We start from the raw sequence: 19453 nt of genomic DNA on the forward strand, positions 1-19453 counted from the left end.
GACGTGGTGACGTGCACCTGTAGTTCTAGCTACTTGGGAGGCTAAGGCAGGAGAATTGCTTGAACCTGAGAGGCGTGAGTCAAGATCATGCCACTGCACTCCAGCCTGGGCCACAAAGCAAGACTCTATCTCAAAAAACAAACAACCAAAAAGAATGCTATTTTTGAGGACGTTATAATAACATGGGTATTTATTATAAATAAAGAAAAGCTGGACGTAAAACAACCAAAACCAATGCATAAGGAAAAAGACTGGGAGAAAATATAAATTTCCCTGAACATCAGAAAAATCTATTTTTCCTTCTTTTGTATTTTATAAATGTTCTAGAATAAGGATGTAACACTTTTCAAATGGGAAATTCAATAGAAAAAAAACCTCACAAGGCAGTTTTGATCAAGCAATTATTAAGTGACAAGAGAAGGGTCCTCATGCCTCGTCTTACTCTAGGCCATCATGAAGACCTAAGTTATCACATAGGCTAATTGCAAATGTGAAGGAGGATTGTGTTAGCTATCTGTTACTGCCTAACAAATTACCCCAACATTTAGCAGTTTAAATCAGCATTTATTATCTCACTGGTGGTTCTGGCCCAGAGTCTTTCAGGAGGTTGCAGTCAAGACTTACAAGGGGGCTGCCATTATCTGAAGGTTTGACTGGGGCTGGAGGAGTCACTTCATAATGGCCTGCTCACATGGCTGTGGGCAGATGCAGCTGCAATTCCTTGCCATGTGGACTGATATCTCTATAAATCAGATAATCTTACTTTGACAAACATTATTTCATACCCTCTTATCTCCGTTTCTAAATGATCTTCAATTGGCAGTGTCTCCTAACCTTTTACTTAGTTCTCTGTACCACCCAGCCTAGCCAGTATGTTAATGAGTTAACAATCTGTAAAGCACAAATAAAGAGCTACTATTTAGAGGAATCCTTTGTAAATCAGATAATTCTGTAACCCCTAGTTAATCTGTATAGTAAATTAAGGTTTTTGCATGGGAGATTCCTTAAGAGGCTTCAGTACAGAACAAGTTCTGAGGGATCTTGGAGGTTCCTTTGTCTTGTTTTGACTTGAGAATCTTTTTGTAGAGTAACCTTGGGCACTCCTGAAAGAAGCTAACTATGGTATAGAAAAGGATAACCACCAGGCACCTGAAGGCTAAGATTCAGGTTCAAACTCTCAAACTAACTAGCTTTAACAAGCTGTGTAACCCTGAGTAAGTTACACTGACTCTCTGGGCCTATGGCTGCATCCATAAAAACAGAGGTGATGGGCTAGAATCACCAGTCCCTTCCAAGTCTAACATTCTGTGTTTCTAAATGGAATGACCTGGTCCCAGCAGGAATGGTCTCATCTTAAACTAGGTTGAGCTATGTATTTCTGCTGGTCTTTCACATTGGTCATTTTCATAAACAGAACAATGATGACACACCCTGTGGCAGTCTCTAATTACAGTGTTCTTCCTTTCAGATCCAGTCTATTCAAGGCATTGAGAATGTACCTGAAGAGCTCCTGGATAAAAATTATTCACTGTGTGATTTGTTTTTAAAAACTTGCTTCATGCCCTACAGAGGTGCCAGCTATTTCTGTTGATACTATGTATAATTTATTAATCCGGAGAATGTTTAAAATTTTATATAATTTAAAGGTAACAGATATTATTGTACATAGTTGTATTTTATAGTTTCTTCTGTAAATATGTATTTTTCATGTTTAATATTAAGCTTTATATAATACTATTTTTCCACACTAAAGTGTTCATGACTTGTTCTACATAAACTAATTCAACCTGTGTGACAGGACTACTGGTAAAATGCATATGGAGGTGGTGGCAGAGAAAATCCCTTGGGCCATGTTTTCTACCTGTTTTGATATTCACTGGACAGGACAAAGGGCAGGGCTAGAGAGAGCAAATACTATGTCTAGCTTTGCTGCATTGCTGTCCCATGAATCTCGAGAGCCAACAGGCATGTCCTAAACATGCTATTAGGACAAATGTAACAGTCAAAAAAAAGATTAAAGGGAGAAAAAAGAATTAAGCAGTACCAAAGCTGAACTGGATGGTTGTGTCTGAACTAGTTGCTCTCTCTACCTTTCTCCTACCAGGGATTCAAGCCAAAGTGGTTAGCTCAGGGATCATGTAACTTGCAGTGCAAGCCCAGGATGTAGGACGCAGGGTTGAGGGTTCTGATAGAGAATGATTCTAAACAGAAGTGATGAATTCCTTTTGTTAAGAAGATGCCAGCTGTACCCAGACTGGAAACATAGCATGCAAAGCACTATCTATAATGATTAGAAATCCTCTCATTGCACTCATGGTGTGGAGTGTGAACATCCACACCCATACTGTAATGTGTTTATGCACACTAGTTTTTGCCTCATTTTCAGTGGTCTCCATTCCTAGAAAAGTCACAATTATCCATTCCTACTTGATTTCCCATTAAAAGAATATTATGGTGGCAGACTGTGCCTGATTAAAAGACTTAATGCCAACATTTTCATAGAAATGACTACAAACATCATATATAATAAATTTAAAAACAACAGCAAAAACAAAAACAGTGGTCTTTAGTAAAATTTTCAAAAACCTTTTTAGTAAATTAATGAAGTCAGAATGTCAAATAGTCACCCAAAGTTGCATTTAATAACAAAAGGCACTATGTACTGTACCAAGTTTATCTTCAGTATTTGTGCCTTACTGTGACTATAACAAATTCCAATGAGTGAGAAAGTGGGTATTTCCTTCATCAAGGTCCAGTTCTGAGAGCATTCCTGGGAAAATTTGAACGGCATTTGTATGGAATCTTCATAGATACCTGAGAAGATGAGCTGGAGATGTTTGCCTTTTTCATACTACAAATTTTTCTATAATAAACTTGGGAATTAGAGGTCAAGTTTGTTGATGACATAGCTTCCTTTGCAGAAAGAGTACATTTCTTTTCAAAGTATATATTTTTGTAATCTACCATAAAGTCCCATAATACAGTGAATGTAATTGACATAATAATTGAAAATCATTGACTATACCTAAAATAGTTATTTATAATTAAATAACTCTACACCCAATCTGGAAATTTTTCCAGGGTTATTTGAAGTTTACAAAAACGTGAAGCATAATCATAAGTTTCAAAGTTTCACAGTTTCACTGTGCTCAATGCCCTTGTGAAATGACAGTCTTAGGCTCTGATTCTGTATCAAGGAACTAAGTGGATCTTCTGGAAATGAAAAGGAACAACATATGTGTAAGTGCAGTAGATGTACCACCAGCGAGAAAATAGAGGTCAGAGATTTACAACGTGTGGCATCTATTAGAAATCACCTTTCCTACATGGAAAAGAAAAAGCAAGAGAAAAAGCAGAATTTTACACTAATGTTGCTTGATGCAAAGCACATTAATGCCTGGAAGGATACATGCATTTTTGACTTTTCATTCACTCAGAAAACTTTTAGTAAGTGCCTGCAACCTGCTAGGCACTGTTCCAGAATCTACCCATTTCTACTCACATAAAGAGAATCCTCATAAAGTTAAGACTGTTGTTACTACCTTCAACTGAGCTTAAAAGAGCCTCATCAAGGGAATGGGATAACTGAGCCAGTCCAGGACAGTGGTCACCTTCCACAGGCCACACACTGGAAAGTGCTAATGCTACTTCAATAGCAAACCTCTGGATCTAGAAGAGAGAGCAATTAATTGCACAAACCAGGAATTAAAACCATAAAAAACCTATACATCTGTAACAGTAAATAACACTCATGTACCCTGGCAACATCTAGGGTAGTATCAGAATTACGTAAGTGGACATGACAGGGAAAAATTGTAGGTGTTTTTAGTCTAATCCAACCCAGGAAATGTCTATTCCTACCCTACACTCAATTTTTAAATCTCCTTAACAACAAATATTTCACTATTCACTCCTGCTCCCGGGAAGACTAAATACATTAATTATTTATTAAATTTAGGAGAAAAAAGTTTTCCTTGACATTCAGCTCCATTGGATTTATTTTCATTTAATTGCATCATGTGTTATGTCTTGGTAAACACTCCATCTCCTGTCTTGGTGGGCATCCTGTCTGTGCACCTGTGCAATACACTTTAATCATCAAGGCTTCAAAGTGCTTTTGAGCTATCAAATCTTGGGAGAGTCCCATCTAGCATCTTAATAATTATTTTTCCAAGTTCGTTATAATTAACTCCTTTAATCTCATCTCATTAAATCAATTTTGTATTATTATTCTGTTGTTCTCTGGAAAGCAGCCAATTGTTCAGCTCTTGAATCAGAATTTTCAAAGACTCACCTCTTACCTGGGCTTGCACGTATTTGTCCTAAGTAATTCTCTATCCCTTAAACCTCTGAGTCCCTCTGTTTTATTACTTGCCCCACTCCTCCCAGTTGAATATGTTTGTTTTCCCAATTGAATGTGATTTTTATCTACTGTTCATATTATCTTTTATACTCATAAGTATAATTTCATAGTCCTTTCAGGTTCCACATCATCAAAAAGATGACCATAATTTCCCTTTTTTTTTGAAATGGAGTCTTGCTCTGTCACCTAGGGTGGAGTGCAGTGGAGCAATCTCAGCTCACTGCAACTTCCGCCTCCCGGGTTCAAGTGATTCTGCCTCAGCCTCCTGAGTAGCTGTAATTACAGGTGCCTGCCACCATGCCTGGCTAATTTTTGTGTTTTTAGTAGAGATGGGGTTTCACCGTGTTGGCCAGGTTGGTCTCAAACTCCTGACCTCAGGTGATCCACCCACCTCAACCTCCCAAAGTGCTGGGATTACAGGAGTGAGCCACCACACCTGGCCAATTTCACTTTTAAATACTAAAAGGCACACAGCACACAGACATTTTGGGGCCAGTTTTCTTTGGGAGGGTCTTTGATAAATTTTGTAATCACCTTTTGGAAGAAAGTCCAAAATGACATGTGAAAATATTATTAAACCATTTAGCAGATGTCCAGCAATATAAAAATAGACCTCACATGCTACCCTTCACAGGCTGATTCTCTTGCCTTGGTGTCTAAGGATCCAATTTCTTATGTTAAACATTTTCCTTACCTTTTGCAATAATATTATTGGCCATATACTAAATTCTCATTCACTTAGCTTTCTGAGAATTCTTTGACGTTGGAATCCTGAAATAATAAAGCTACCAGATCTGCACAACAGCAGTGGTAGTATCTGAGCCCAAACTCTGGGACACTCTAGAGTTTTAGTTTACAAACATGAGCCAGACCAAACGTGACCTGGTGAAAATCAATAGGTAATAAGTTGCTTGTATATGTTAGCAGTTCAAGGGCTTTCTGGGTTCCATTTCATTGAGGAAATGAAAATATTATAACTGCTTAGCCAAGACAGAGTGGCAATAAGGAATGACTGATCCTCCTCCAAGTTGCAGTGAGCAAGCCCTCAAGCCTACCTCATTCCTGAAGAGTTGAAGGAGAAAATGCTGTGCTAATTTTCTGCACTGCTATTTTTAACCTGAAATTTAGAATTACATCAGGTATTCAAAGAATGTTCCCCATCAAAGGAAAATCGGTAAACGATGACTGCAAAAAGCAAGTGAAATGATGCAAAGAGAAAATACTTGCAAAAGAGAATCTAACCAGACATCATCAGGAAGATAAAATGGCATCTCCTCTTTGTGGCCTGGGTGTGCTTGGACAATCCTGTCATATGTTTTTATTAGGACATGTTGCCCTTTTGAGGATTCACTCTGACTATGTTGGCCAGATGGTTTAACTGATTAAACAATTGAATCAATTTATTTTGCTTTTTTAATTGACCAGATGTTTAACTAAATGTACTGAGTCTGGCATTTTAGACACACTGCCTTAGATTCTTGTAGAGAATGATGACTTTGAAAATGTTTGGCCATTTTAGTTAAAATGCAGGGTAACATTTGATGCAGCCATGATAACAGGAAAAATCTGTTCTGTTCTAAAAATGTTTCTAGCAATAGAAGTATTTCTGGCTAAGAGAATACTCTTGACTTGTAGGGAGGCTCCCTTGGAATAAATGTATGCAAAACAAATAAGGCATTTTATTTTTTAAAACATTGCCTATATAAGATACACTTAAATAAAGAAATTGTTGTTTTCTTAAATAAAGAAATTATTGGTGAATGCTCTGAAAATAGAGGCTTATGTAATGGAAATAAGAGATTAACAGGTTTACCAAAGATTATTTTTATAACCTGTATGCCAATTCACATGATCTTATGTAAGACACCAAAATAAGTTATTCAAAACTGTGAATAATGTCAGACAAATGCAATGTGTCCCTTCTAGAGCAGTCACAAAAAGGATTGGTTATAACTGTTTTAATAAATACTATCCTCACCCCAAGAACAAGCTTTCAGTTATGTTGAGATGTTGTAATAGCTGTGTGCGTAGATAAGCACCCCCATCAAGAAAGGAACTTGTGCAATTGTGGCTTTAAGAGTTTGTGGCAGAGCTGGACAGCATTCCATCTGCAGGTTAGTAGGAAAGCCTGTACCAGCCTTTGTGGAATGTCCTAGTCTGCCACATTGACAAGAGGGTGCACCAATGCTCTACTCGAAGAGTATTTCTGGTTTTCTGTGCAGGACTGTTGGGCTTATAAATTCTTCAAGAACAAGGACCAAGTCTTTAATCTCATCTCTACTCCCACTTTGTGGAAATTAGTGCGCAGCTCACAGACATTCTACACACACTTCTTGAAATTGCTCCTGACCTCGTATTTTGGATGTTAGGTAGTCAGTGTCCAATAATACTGTTGTCCATGGAGGTTAATCTAGCTGTTCCTTCATTTGTGTGAAGCATAAATAATGTAAGTAAATACAGCAACTGAACTTTTTATGTTCTATAATAGAGCACTTTTAAGTTTTTAATATCATTTATTATTTCTCTGAAAATCCAGTTAAGATGGCAGTAGATGATTCTATTTTTTCATACTATAGCATCTGCCCACAATATTGTGTTTCTAACTGTATTTGAACAAACAACTTCCTTAGTCTTTCAATTTAAATTATGTATTTGCTTAATATATTTTTATATTTGTAACTGTGGTTAAAAAAATCTATATAGCATCTTGCATACGTTCTCACTAGTACAGGAATAAAACTGCAGTTTGTTGAAGGAGAGTGTTCTGTTTTCTATTCACCTGCTCCTCATTTATCAATTTTTGTCATCTGTCTGTTCAGGAGAAAGGCCAAAAGTGACTGCTTTAAAATGAGAAAAATCTTCCATGATATTATCATGAAGAATATAGTTGTCTTAACCTTTAGTCCTGTAAGTACTGAGTTGGTTACGTACAGTATTGTGTACATATAATAGACTCTCCAGCTGTCTCCAACTAAATTCCTGTTTTCGGTTCTTTACTTCATTAATAACCAAAATGTCACCTGTTACCAACAGGGTTGGTGTACTCTCAGAGGTACCGCCCTGGTTGGATCGCCACTGAGCCCTTCAGAGACGCCAGACATTTGCGGACAGTGTGACATTTGGTAAAGAGATGCCGTGCCTATTTCCAGAGTCATGAGTTTGCCCTTTTGCCTTTTTCATATTTTAGCGGAAAGATCACTGTCCTTCACAACTCCAATATTTCATTTTTCTATAACTTGCTCACAGAAACCTTTATTTTTAAATATATATACAGTAGCAGATTTACAAATAAAATCATTAAATCAAAGCAATCCTTCCTTTTAAAACAGTTTCTGGATTCAAAGAAGTAGGTTAACAAAATAAATTGACCTATGAAGCTAGACTTTTTTTTCCAAAGTAACTATTTGACAGAATTTATTCTTAAAGAAAAAGAGAGTATTGCAATTTGAACTAATCACTTGGTAATTTTGCTGATATATCTTCCATAATCATAAAATGTTACAGCTGGAAGGGCCAGCCAACTTGGGACCAAGAATGTAGGAAACCAAGACAAAATTTAAAAGCAATACAGCAAATAAAATAAAATATAAAAATATAAAATCAAAATAATACAGCAAAATAAGACAATGCTGAAATCAAACCTGGTTTTCCTATTACTCAGGGGGAGGACCTGTTCATATGTAAATACAGACAAATAAAAATGCCGCTCATTGCCAGGACAGTGGCTCACACTTGTAATCCCAGTGCTTTAGGAGGCTGAAGCATGAGGATCACTCAAGACCACGAGTTTAAGAAAGCTGCTCAGAAAGTCAATGGACACAATAGCCATTTCCAACACTAAACAAAGCAGAACTGTCAGTGGAGCCTTTCATGTTTTGCATGGTTAATCCTCTTTTTTTGGTATCTCATATGTCTGGAAACATCCATGTATTTAAACAAATCTCAGACTGTATTTAAGAGTCATACCTGAACCAAAGGCATCACAATCTTAAATCTGAACTAATATTACATATAAAAGGAAAAAGCAGTATTTTTCTAACACAATATTATTATAAAACATTATTGAAACTAATTGTATCAAACCTTCTAGAATCCAGAAGAGTTTCTACAGCTAGATTTTCAGAGAACTGGCAAGACTTTTGATGCTCCTGATGAAAGGAGCATTCATAATAGAAGAGTAAAAATTAACTGGTAGAATCCGAGCCTGAATAATAAGAGAAAACCATGTAGGGATGGTTCTGTGTAGAAGTTAACAAACATTTACCTCCTCACTAAAGGAGGTAACGAGCTTTGCCCAAAGGCCATGCTCACTAAAATGTCTCCCAATCCAGTCTTTTCCAAGGAAAATTTTACTATTATAATAGAGAACTGTTGATACGAATGAAGCTTGCTTTTTTTCTAGGATTTGTTGTGAAAATAACTTCTCCTTTGACCAAAACTTTAGTTAGGTTCCTCAGTGTCCTCTGCCTGACTAGGCCCATCCTTAGACGTCCCTCTCTGTCCTTGCAGACTCCAGTTTAAAGTAAGGTTAGTGAAAATCTCCCAACCTAGGTACCTGACCACCCTTGATATCTTATCACCCGGGTCTGCCTTCAGCAGTAATTCCCTTTACCCCTGATGTTTCCCCTTCCTCTTAGTGAGTTTTCATCCACCGACCTCCCATCCTGCTCCTGCTTTAAATAGGAAGGGTTAATTTTCCTGTTTTATTTAATCCCCACTTGTCCTTGCGGAAGTTGAAGTTGAGTCCAATTTCTCTCCCCTACAGCAAAACCCCATTGTAGATGTCCTTATATTTACTACTATGGACCCTCTTAAATAAAGCCTGCCTTACTGTCTTTAACAAGTATCATGAATAATTTTTCTTCAACAATTTTAATGATGCAACAACCTTTGTGTAAATTATCTTAATATAAAATTACTTTCCTCTTTGGCTCCTGGAAGAAACTTGGCATCTATTTCCATCTTAAGAAAGACTTGGCAATGAAATATGTTTCTGTCTCTATTATCCTGCTGCAAACCATTAGTGGCCAAGAAGTTTCTGTATCTTAGGGCTTGCCAAAAAGTTACAGTCAACAACAACAACAAAAAATCACAAAAGCTGACAATACAACCATAGAAACAAAGTGCAATAAGAGTGGAGAAGTTCAGAAACCAGGGAATATTACTAAGTCTATGCTTTAATCAGATAATATCCTTTGTAAGACATATAAATTTAATAAGACATTCTTTTTTTCCTAAAGAACTTTGCAATGACCACTAACTTAGTAGACATCCAAGTTGACGTTTCTCCCTGACTCAGAACAGATAGCAGAGGGGAGGAAACAACTGTCTACCTGCAAAGAATAACACAACAGCAATAAATAAAGATGAGCCAGGGCAGAAAAGGAAATAAAACCAATGGTCCTACTTTGTTGTTCAGGCTTTAGTGGAGGACTATGAGGACAAGACAACTGGGGAGTAAAATTAAAGGTGAGAGTCAGGTCTGAAAGAGCTATTAGGAGTCTTAGACATCTTGTAAGAGCAGAGGATTTTCAAATTCGGCCCAAGAGGAAGACATTGCAAGACCTGTTTAAGAAGGGGACCAGAAGTTCAACCTCTAGGATGGTCATTAAAAGCTCTAACATTTAGAGCAGGGGTCCCAACCCCCAGGCCATGGACAGGTACTGGTCTGTGGCCTATTAGGAACCAGGTTGCACAGCAGGAGGTAAGCAGTGGGTGAGAGAGCATTACCGCCTGAGCTCCACCTCCTATCAGAGAAGCAGTGGTGTTAGATTCTCACAGGACAGCGAACCTTGTTGTGAACTGCATATGCGAGGGATCTAGGTTGAGCACTCCTTATGAGAATCCAGCCCCTGATGATCTGAGGTGGAACAGTTTCATCCCGAAACCATCCCCCTCCTTCCACCACCCCTCAAGTCCATGGAAAAATTTTCTTCCACAAAACTGGTCCCTGGTGCCAAAAATGTTGGGGACCACTGATTTAGACAGAGCTTTTTACTTTTAAATGGCACCCAAGGTACTCGGTGAAATAATCTGTACAGCAAACTTCTGTGACATGAGATTACCTAGATAACAAACCTGAATCAAAAATAAGTTTAAAAATAATAAGGCCGGGCGTGGTGGCTCACACCTGTAATTCCAGCACTTTGGGAGGCTGAGGGGGGCGGATCACGAGGTTAGGTGATCGAGACAAAGAAATTGAAGCTTAAAAAGACAAGCTAGGCCAGGTGTGGTGGTTCATGTCTGTAATCCCAGCACTTAGGGAGGCTGAAGCGGGTGGATCATGAGGTCAGGAGATCGAGACCATCCTGGCAAATGTGGTGAAACCCTGTCTCTACTAAAAATACAAAAAAATTAGCTAGACATGGTGGCACGTGCCTGTAATCCGAGCTACTTGGAAGGCTGAGGCAGGAGAATCACTTGAACCTGGGAAGCGGAGGTTGCAGTGAACCAAGATCACACCGCTGCACTCCAGCCTGTGCAACAGAGTAAGACTCCATCTCAAAAAAAAAAAAAAGACAAGGTAATTTTCCCAAGGCCATCCAGTATTAAAGCTCAGCTTCCAATATGAATCCTTCTGATTTCAAAATGTGACCTCTTAACCTCTATGCCTATGTAGCTCAAAGTTTGGTCCCCAGACCAGCAGCATTAGCATCACCTGGGATGTTGTTAGAAATGCATATTCTTAGACAGCACTCTCCAGTCCTACTGAATATGAAAATCTGGGGATGGGTGGGGCCCAGCAATCTGTGTTGTATTAACAAGTCCTCCAAGGTGATTCTGATGCATGGTATTGAGTACTGAGCTTGGGCAACCTCCCTGCTTTGTGGATTCTCATCTGACAAATTTAACTCTTTGAACATGTCCTGTTTGACAAACAGGAATAGTAACGTGTAATATTTTTGAGCCCTAGCACATTTAATAACCATTAGCAACTAGTATTACTATATGTCAGGTTTTATTCTGAACTGCTTTGCCCGCAATATATCATTTAATTATTTTAAAACCAAATGAGGTGGAGATTATCATTCCATTGTAGGAGTGAAAAGAGCTTCTTCTTTGTCCTCTGAAGATTTGCTGAAAATCAACTGACAAAAGGTAAATTAATAGGAGAAAAGGCATACAAATTATTAACATGCTCGAGGGAAAATCACAGTGATTGCTCAATAACCCAGTATGGTATAGGAGCTTATATATCCTTTTTCATAGAAGAGAGAGAAGATAGGGAATGTAGACAATTCTTTTGAGGTACAATAATCATTAGGGAGAATGAATGGACCTGGGAAGTTGAAGTAGACATTACAGGGAGGTGAGGGGCAGAGCTGCACAGAAACAAAGGTTGTCTTTTTTTTTTTTTTTTTTTTGGAAACAGAGTCTCGCTCTGTCACCCAGACTGGAGTGCAAGGGTGCAGGGTGCAATCTCAGTTCACTGCAACCTCCACCTCCTGGGTTCAAGCAATTCTCCTACCTCAGCCTCCCGAGTAGCTGAGATTACAGGTGTGTGCCACCATGCCTGGCAATTTTTGTATTTTTAGTAGAGACAGGGTTTCACAATGTCGGCCAGGTTGGTCTCGAACTCCTGATCTCAGGTGATCCGCCCACCTGGGCCTCCGAAAGTGCTAGGATTATTAGGATTACAGGAGTGAGCCATCGCGCCCAGACAAAAGATTGTCTTATTATGCAGATGAAGTTCCTCAGTTAATCTCTTGGAGCAGCACTCTGTCTGGGCGTGGTGATGACTCCTAGTCTCTTTTCTCCAGTAGTTGGTCTCTAGAAAGATCCTTAGGGAGGGGGGTTAAGACCACAGAATTTATTTTAGAAAGTTTTCTTGATCAGATAAGGAAATTCCAAAGAGTCCCTCCCTGAGCTTGGGGTTGTAGGGCAAGGGGATCAACACCCTTAAACCTTGATTCTGAAGCAGCTTCTAAGAACTCTCAGCACCAGCCTTTAGAGTATCATTTTCTGAGTCAACATAATCCTATAAATGAAGAAGCAAAGGCATACAGAAAGTAAGTAATTTTGTCCTAGGACATGTCAACCTAAAGAAAAAACAGAACCTAAGGGAAAAAAATTAACATAAGTAGAAAGTTTATTTGGGCCAAGTTTGAAGACTGAAACCCAGAAGCATGGACTCAAGTTGCCCTAAATGTATGTTCCAACTTTACAGCAGTGACAAGTGGGCTTTTAAAGGAGAAAAGAACAGGCATACAGGAGAAGACATAGCCAAGGAAAAAGAAAAAAAGAAAGAAAAAAGAAATAAGAAGAGGCACTTCCTTGGTTGTTTACCAAGAACTGACAATAACATAAACTACTGATTTGCTATACATTGTTCTTTGTATCAAAAATCCCAGGAACATGAAGATAACGGGTGAGGCAGCTAGTCAGAAAACCACAGGGAAGGAAAGAAAGAACAATATGCCTTTGAGCAACTGCCTTTAGGCATGGAATGGGTGCATGACTGAAGTCTCATACTCATGTCTCATACTCATGTCTCCCTGGGCCTGATACGTTTTATAAAGTTCACATAATTCAGACTTATCTGAGCTATTTTTTATTCTCACTTCCCCCTTTTGATTAAAATTTTTCTCTTCCAAAAGCATTGAAGATTAACATTTTAGATATAAGTCTGACAAACTTTACTAGGAAATTTCATTTCCAGATAATGTCCTTCCACATTGAGAGAAAAAGGAGAGATACTATGACTTCATGAGGTCTTAAGGTCAAACTGGCAACTCCAAGGAACATAGCAATGTTCTTAATTCAGGCCATCTGCTTACAAAGGAGCTGCACCGCGTTGGATCAATTCTAAGCATCTTGCTATCATGATTAGTTTTCTGTTGTTGAGTTTAAACATCTAGAAATATGAAGCATGATCAATTTCAGAATCAAAAGTATGATGCAAGTAAGGACAATGATTAACAAAACAACTAAAATGCAGATCCAAAAAGGGTTCCTATTACTGAAGGTAACCAAATAAATATTTCATCTATTTCCTGTCCTGATCTGAAGAGCAAGGTATTGAAAACCTCCAGTAATGAAGACGTCCACTCAAGTGGGGCTGCTGGATATGGTTCATTCCAATGTGGTAGGAAGGAGTTCTTTATTTTATGGATTTTTCCAATAAATAAAATCTCCAGATTGTAGACCATAATATTTGATGTTGTTATCACCTAATTGGATTCCTGTCTGCTGCACAGAAGAAGCCAAAACACTAAGCCAGCAGGTGTTGCAGCAGAGAAAGAATTTAATTATTATAAGGCAATTGAGTGAGACAGACACTCAAGGAGATGCTTCTTAAATCCACCTCCCCAAGAATTCAAAAGCTAGGATTTTTAAGGATGGTTTGGCAGGCAGGGAGCGCTGGGGAATGGGTGCTACTGAGTAGCTGGAGATGAAATCATAGCGTATCAAAACTATCTTCACGCAGAGTCAATTCTTGGGTTGAGGTCATTGGTCATTTGTCTGGTTGGTGTCAGCTGGCCCATTTGGATGCAAACTCTGAAAAGATATCTCAGAGACCAGCCGTAGGTTTCATAATAGTGCTTGTGAATACAGCTACTATAGAAAAGCAAGCTAGGGAACAATGGCAGGTTATTGTTTAACTATGCCTAGAGCTTAGCAGAAAGGTTTGCAGGAAGTGAGATCCCCGGTGGTCAAAGCTTCTTAGCCCCTTGACCAGTCCAACTTCTGGAAGCCATCAAGGAGATCTACATGACCTAAAGATAATTGTTCTTTAAGAGAAAAACAAGTTCATTAATCTTGTGGGCAGCATGCCTGGTGGGGCAGGAATAGGAATATAATTAATTACTAGTAACTACAATGTATTAAAATGACTATATACAAGGAATTAGATATGGAGGAAGAAAGGGTCAAAGAAAGGAAAATAAGTATAACAAACATCTAATGATGTACCTATATCTCTGTCTTAACAAAATCCAGGCCAATACTATAATTCTAACTTGCACCTTTTATTAATTTTATGATGGTAGTTTCAATGTCTTCATCTCCTGGGAACTTTCTGTCAAAAGAATCCATAATTAATTTAGAATTTTTGGAGAGACACTTATAAGGCCTTGGCAATAATGAAGAATACCATAGGAGAGCAGGTTCATAGACTCCTTCAGCTAGGTGCATGAGGCATCTGTTACCATTTCAAAGGGAGAAAGCTGATGTTTTCCAAATGGGGTACAATGTAAGTTAAGCAAATAAAAGAGCTATAGGCCTCAATAGTCTAAATGTTTCTGTAAGCCTTACCAATTGTTGTTTTATTATTCCATTTCCTCCTTCCACCAGTCTGGAAGACTGACGGTAGTATGCACAATGGAAATGCTGATTTATCCAATCTCAATCAGCTTTGACCACACAAGATAAGATACCTGTAAGCCTTTTACAGTCTCCTACAATTTTTCCCATTCTCTTTCTTTGACCAACTTTCTATATTTATCCAGTTTTATCTGTTTTTTAAAATCCCTTCAACTTAACCTTTAAAAACTTCAGGACAAAATTACTTTTCCTTTAACAAAAACCACTCTCTCATGCCTTCTTTATAACATTCTTTATCAAAAATGGATCCTACTTTTCCTTATACACTCTGTATACAGAATTGTTTCTCTTCTATCTAGTAGTTTAACTACAATTTTAACTCTTAATAGCCTTAATTTCTAGTGAAGAACCTAGACATAATTTTGAACTGTTTTATATCAGCATTTGTAGATAAAAATCACTTCATAATTTTTAGAAAGATGTTTCTTTATTTATTAACAGATCTAAATATATTTAGCTGTCCTACACTATATAAAAATGGTGTTAAAATATATAAACAAACTTATATTTAACAATTAATATTCTAGTATTTTAACTTACCTAGAAATGACTCAGACATTTTATGATCATTTGTTACTTAATTTAACAGGACTGTAAGATTAGGTTACTGGAAATATTTTTGGAACAACAAAAAGTTCATTTATCCCATTTACATTTATATAATGTATTCATTTTTAACAATTATGCTTGAATTGTCTATTAAACAAAGGTAGCTATCATCTCAAGTTATTTCTTTGCTAATAATTTCTACAACTTGCGAATGTTAGGCAGTAATCACTTAAGCAAAAACCCTAAAGTTACATACACAGGTATTTTGTTGATCAGAAGACAAAGCTGTTTTCATTAACAATATTAAACTACTCTTATTTGCCAAAGATTACCCAAGTCATGTGAACTAAAAGGCTTTTGATACAAGGAGGAGCTGGTACCATTCCTTCTGAAACTATTCCAATCAATAGAAAAAGAAGGAATCCTCCCTAACTCATTTTATGAGGCCAACATCATCCTGATACCAAAGCCTGGCAGAGACACAACAAAAAAAGAGAATTTTAGACCAATATCCCGGATGAACATCGATGCAAAAATCCTCAATAAAATACTGGCAAACCAATCCAGCAGCACATCAAAAAGCTTATCCACCATGATCAAGTGGGCTTCATCCCTAGGATGCAAGGCTGGTTCAACATATGCAAATCAATAAATGTAATCCAGCATATAAACAGAACCAAGAACAAAAACCACATGATTATCTCAATAGATGCAGAAAAGGCCTTTGACAACATTCAACAGCCCTTCATGATAAAAACTCTCATTAAACTAGGTATTGATGGAACGTATCTCAAAATAATAAGAGCTATTTATGACAAACCCACAGCCAATATCATACTGAATGGGCAAAAACTGGAAGCATTCCCTTTGAAAACTGGCACAAGACAGGGATGCCCTCTCTCACCACTCCTATTTAACATAGTGTTGGAAGTTCTGGCTAGGGCAATCAGGCAAGAGAAAGAAATCAAGGGTATTCAGTAGGGAAAAGAAGAACTCAAATTGTCCCTGTTTGCAGATGACATGATTGTATATTTAGAAAACCCCATCATCTCAGCCCAAAATCTCCTTAAGCTGATAAGCAACTTCAGCAAAGTCTCAGGATACAAAATGAATGTGCAAAAATAACAAGCATTCTTACACACCAGTAACAGACAAACAGAGAGCCAAATCATGAATGAACTTCCATTCACAATTGCTTCAAAGAGAATAAAATACCTAGGAATCCAACTTACTAGGGATGTAAAGGACCTCTTTGAGGAGAACTACAAACCACTGCTCAGTGAAATAAAAGAGGACACTAACAAATGGAAGAACATACCATGCTCATGGATAGGAAGAATCAATATCGTGAAAATGGCCATACTGCCCAAGGTTATTTATAGATTCAATGCCATCCCCCCATCAAGCTACCAATGAGTTTCTTCACAGAATTGGAAAAAACTGCTTTAAAGTTCATATGGAACCAAAAAAGAGCCCGCATTGCCAAGACAATCCTAAGTCAAAAGCACAAAGCTGGAGGCATCACGCTACCTGACTTCAAACTGTACTACAAGGCTACAGTAACCAAAACAGCATGGTACTGGTACCAAAACAGAGATATAGACCAATGGAACAGAACAGAGTCCTCAGAAATAATACCAGACATCTACAGCCATCTGATCTTTGATAAATCTGAGAAAAACAAGAAATGGGGAAAGGATTCTCTATTTAATAAACAGTGCTGGGAAAATTGGCTAGCCATAAGTAGAAAGCTGAAACTGGATCCTTTCCTTACTCCTTATACGAAAATTAATTCAAGATGGATTAGAGACTTAAATGTTAGACCTAATACCATAAAAACCCTAGAAGAAAACCTAGGGAATACCATTCAGGACATAGGCATGGGCAAGGACTTCATGTCTAAAACACCAAAAGCAATGGCAACAAAAGCCAAAATTGACAAATGGGATCTCATTAAACTAAAGAGCCTCTGCACAGCAAAAGAAACTGCCATCGGAGTGAACAGGCAACCTACAGAATGGGAGAAAATTTTTGCAATCTACCCATCTGACAAAGGGCTAATATCCAGAACCTACAAAGAACTCAAACAAATTTACAAGAAAAAAACAAACAACCCCATCAAAAAGTGGGCAAAGGATATGAACAGATACTTCTCAAAAGAAGACATGCATACAGCCAACAGACACATGAAAAAATACTCATCATCACTGGCCATCAGAGAAATGGAAATCAAAACCACAATGAGATACCATCTCACACCAGTTAGAATGACAATCATTAAAAAGTCAGGAAACAACAGGTGCTGGAGAGGATGTGGAGAAATAGGAACACTTTTACACTGTTGGTGGGATTGTAAACTAGTTCAACCATTATGGAAAACAGTATGGCAATTCCTCAGGGATCTACAACTAGAAGTACCATATGACCCAGCCATCCCATTACTGGGTATATACCCAAAGGATTATAAATCATGCTGCTATAAAGACACATGCACACGTATGTTCATTGTGGCACTATTCACAATAGCAAAGACTTGGAATCAACCCAAATGTCCATCTGTGACAGACTGGATTAAGAAAATGTGGCACATATACACCATGGAATACTATGCAGCCATAAAAAACGGATGAGTTCGTGTCCTTTGTAGGGACATGGATGCAGCTGGAAACCATCATTCTCAGCAAACTATCGCAAGAACAGAAAACCAAACACTGCATGTTCTCACTCATAGGTGGGAACTGAACAATGAGATCACTTGGACTCGGGAAGGGGAACATCACACACCTGGGCCTATTATGGGGAGTGGGGAGGAGGAGGGATTGCATTGGGAGTTATACCTGATGTAAATGACGAGTTGATGGGTGCTGACGAGTTGATGGGTGCTGCACACCAACATGGCACAGGTATACATATGTAACAAACCTGCACGTTGTGCACATGTACCCTAGAACTTAAAGTATAATAATAATAATAATAATAATAATAATAATAATAATAAAGAAAAAAGAAATCAGAGTCAGAAACAAAAAAATAATGTCTCCTATGGGAGTAACATATTAAAATATTTTTCTTCAGTCAAAAAAAAAAAAAGGCATTTGAGTTACTTTCTATTTTCCTGATAAAATATTTGATGTAAGTGGTTAGTTGTTGTTGTTCTTCTTCTTTTCCTTCTCTTTCCTCCTTCTTCATCCTTCCTCCTCCTCTTTTTTTTTTTTTGAGCTGGAGTCTTGCTCTGTTTCCCTGGGGTGTTATCTCAACGAACTGCAAGCTCCGCCTGCTGGGTTTACATCATTCTCCTGCCTCAGCCTCCCGAGTAGCTGGGACTACAGGTGCCCGCCACCATGCCTGGCTAATTTTTTGCATTTTTAGTAGAGACGTGTTAGCCAGGACGGTCTTGATCTCCTGACCTCATGATCCACCCACCTTGGACTCCCAAAGTACTGGGATTACAGGCATGAGCCACCGCGCCCAGCCTTCTTCTTTTTGAGACAGAGTCTCACACTCTGTCACCCAGGATGGAGTACATTGGAGCAAACATAGCTTACTACAGCCTTGACCTCCCTAGCTCAAGTGATCCTTCCACCTCAGTTTCCCATGTAGCTGGGACCACACACATGCACTGCCATGCCAGGCTAATTTTTTTATTTTTTGTAGAGATGGGGTCCCACCTTGTTGCCCAGGCAGGTCCTGAACCCCTGATCTCAAATAACTTTCCCACATTGGCCTTCTAAAGTGCTGGGATTATAGGCATGAGTCACTATGCCCAGCCAACAGTACTACTTTTTCTTTATGCAATTAATTAGAGCTTTTTAAATATATATTTTGGTAGTTAAATATCACATACGTATAAGATACATAAACACATAAACATACAGACATACAGGTAGAAGCAGATCATCTAGCTTTTTTTTTTTTTTTTTTTTTTTTGAGATAGTCTTACTCTATCAGCCAAACTGGACTGCACTGGTGCAATCTCAGCTCACTGCAACTTCCACCTCCAGGCTCCTGGTTGAAGCGATTCTCATGACTCAGCCTCCTGAGTAGCTGGGATTACAGGTATACACTAGCATGCCCAGCTAATTTATTTATTTTTAGTAGAGACGGGATTTCACTATATTGGCCAGTCTGGTCTCGAACTCCTGGCCTCAAGTGATCTGCCCACCTCAGGCTCCCAAAGTGCTGGGATTACAGGTATGAGCCACTGTCCCTGACCCATAT

The 19453-nt window shown here is 38.3% G+C and overlaps 1 protein-coding gene and 1 long non-coding RNA gene across 4 annotated transcripts in view; one reads left to right on the forward strand and one right to left on the reverse strand.

The window, feature by feature from the left end:
• PTPRB (protein tyrosine phosphatase receptor type B) overlaps positions 1-7117 on the forward strand; it is a 133174-nt gene extending 126057 nt beyond the window's left edge. Inside the window, exon 34 of one of the 2 annotated variants that reach the window (XM_010358716.2) lies at positions 1469-3064. In XM_010358716.2, the coding sequence (XP_010357018.2) occupies positions 1469-1491 (23 nt within the window). In that variant the 3' untranslated portion in view covers positions 1492-3064. Of the gene's footprint in view, positions 1-1468 lie in introns of both variants that reach the window. The other variant, XM_010358714.2, reaches the window with a different exon arrangement.
• Positions 1-19453, reverse strand: part of LOC115899986 — a 108303-nt gene that overhangs the window by 62223 nt on the left and 26627 nt on the right. The gene's annotated exons all lie outside the window — the stretch shown is intronic.

This window comes from Rhinopithecus roxellana, chromosome 10, assembly GCF_007565055.1.
Source record: "Rhinopithecus roxellana isolate Shanxi Qingling chromosome 10, ASM756505v1, whole genome shotgun sequence".
Taxonomy (NCBI): domain Eukaryota; kingdom Metazoa; phylum Chordata; class Mammalia; order Primates; family Cercopithecidae; genus Rhinopithecus; species Rhinopithecus roxellana.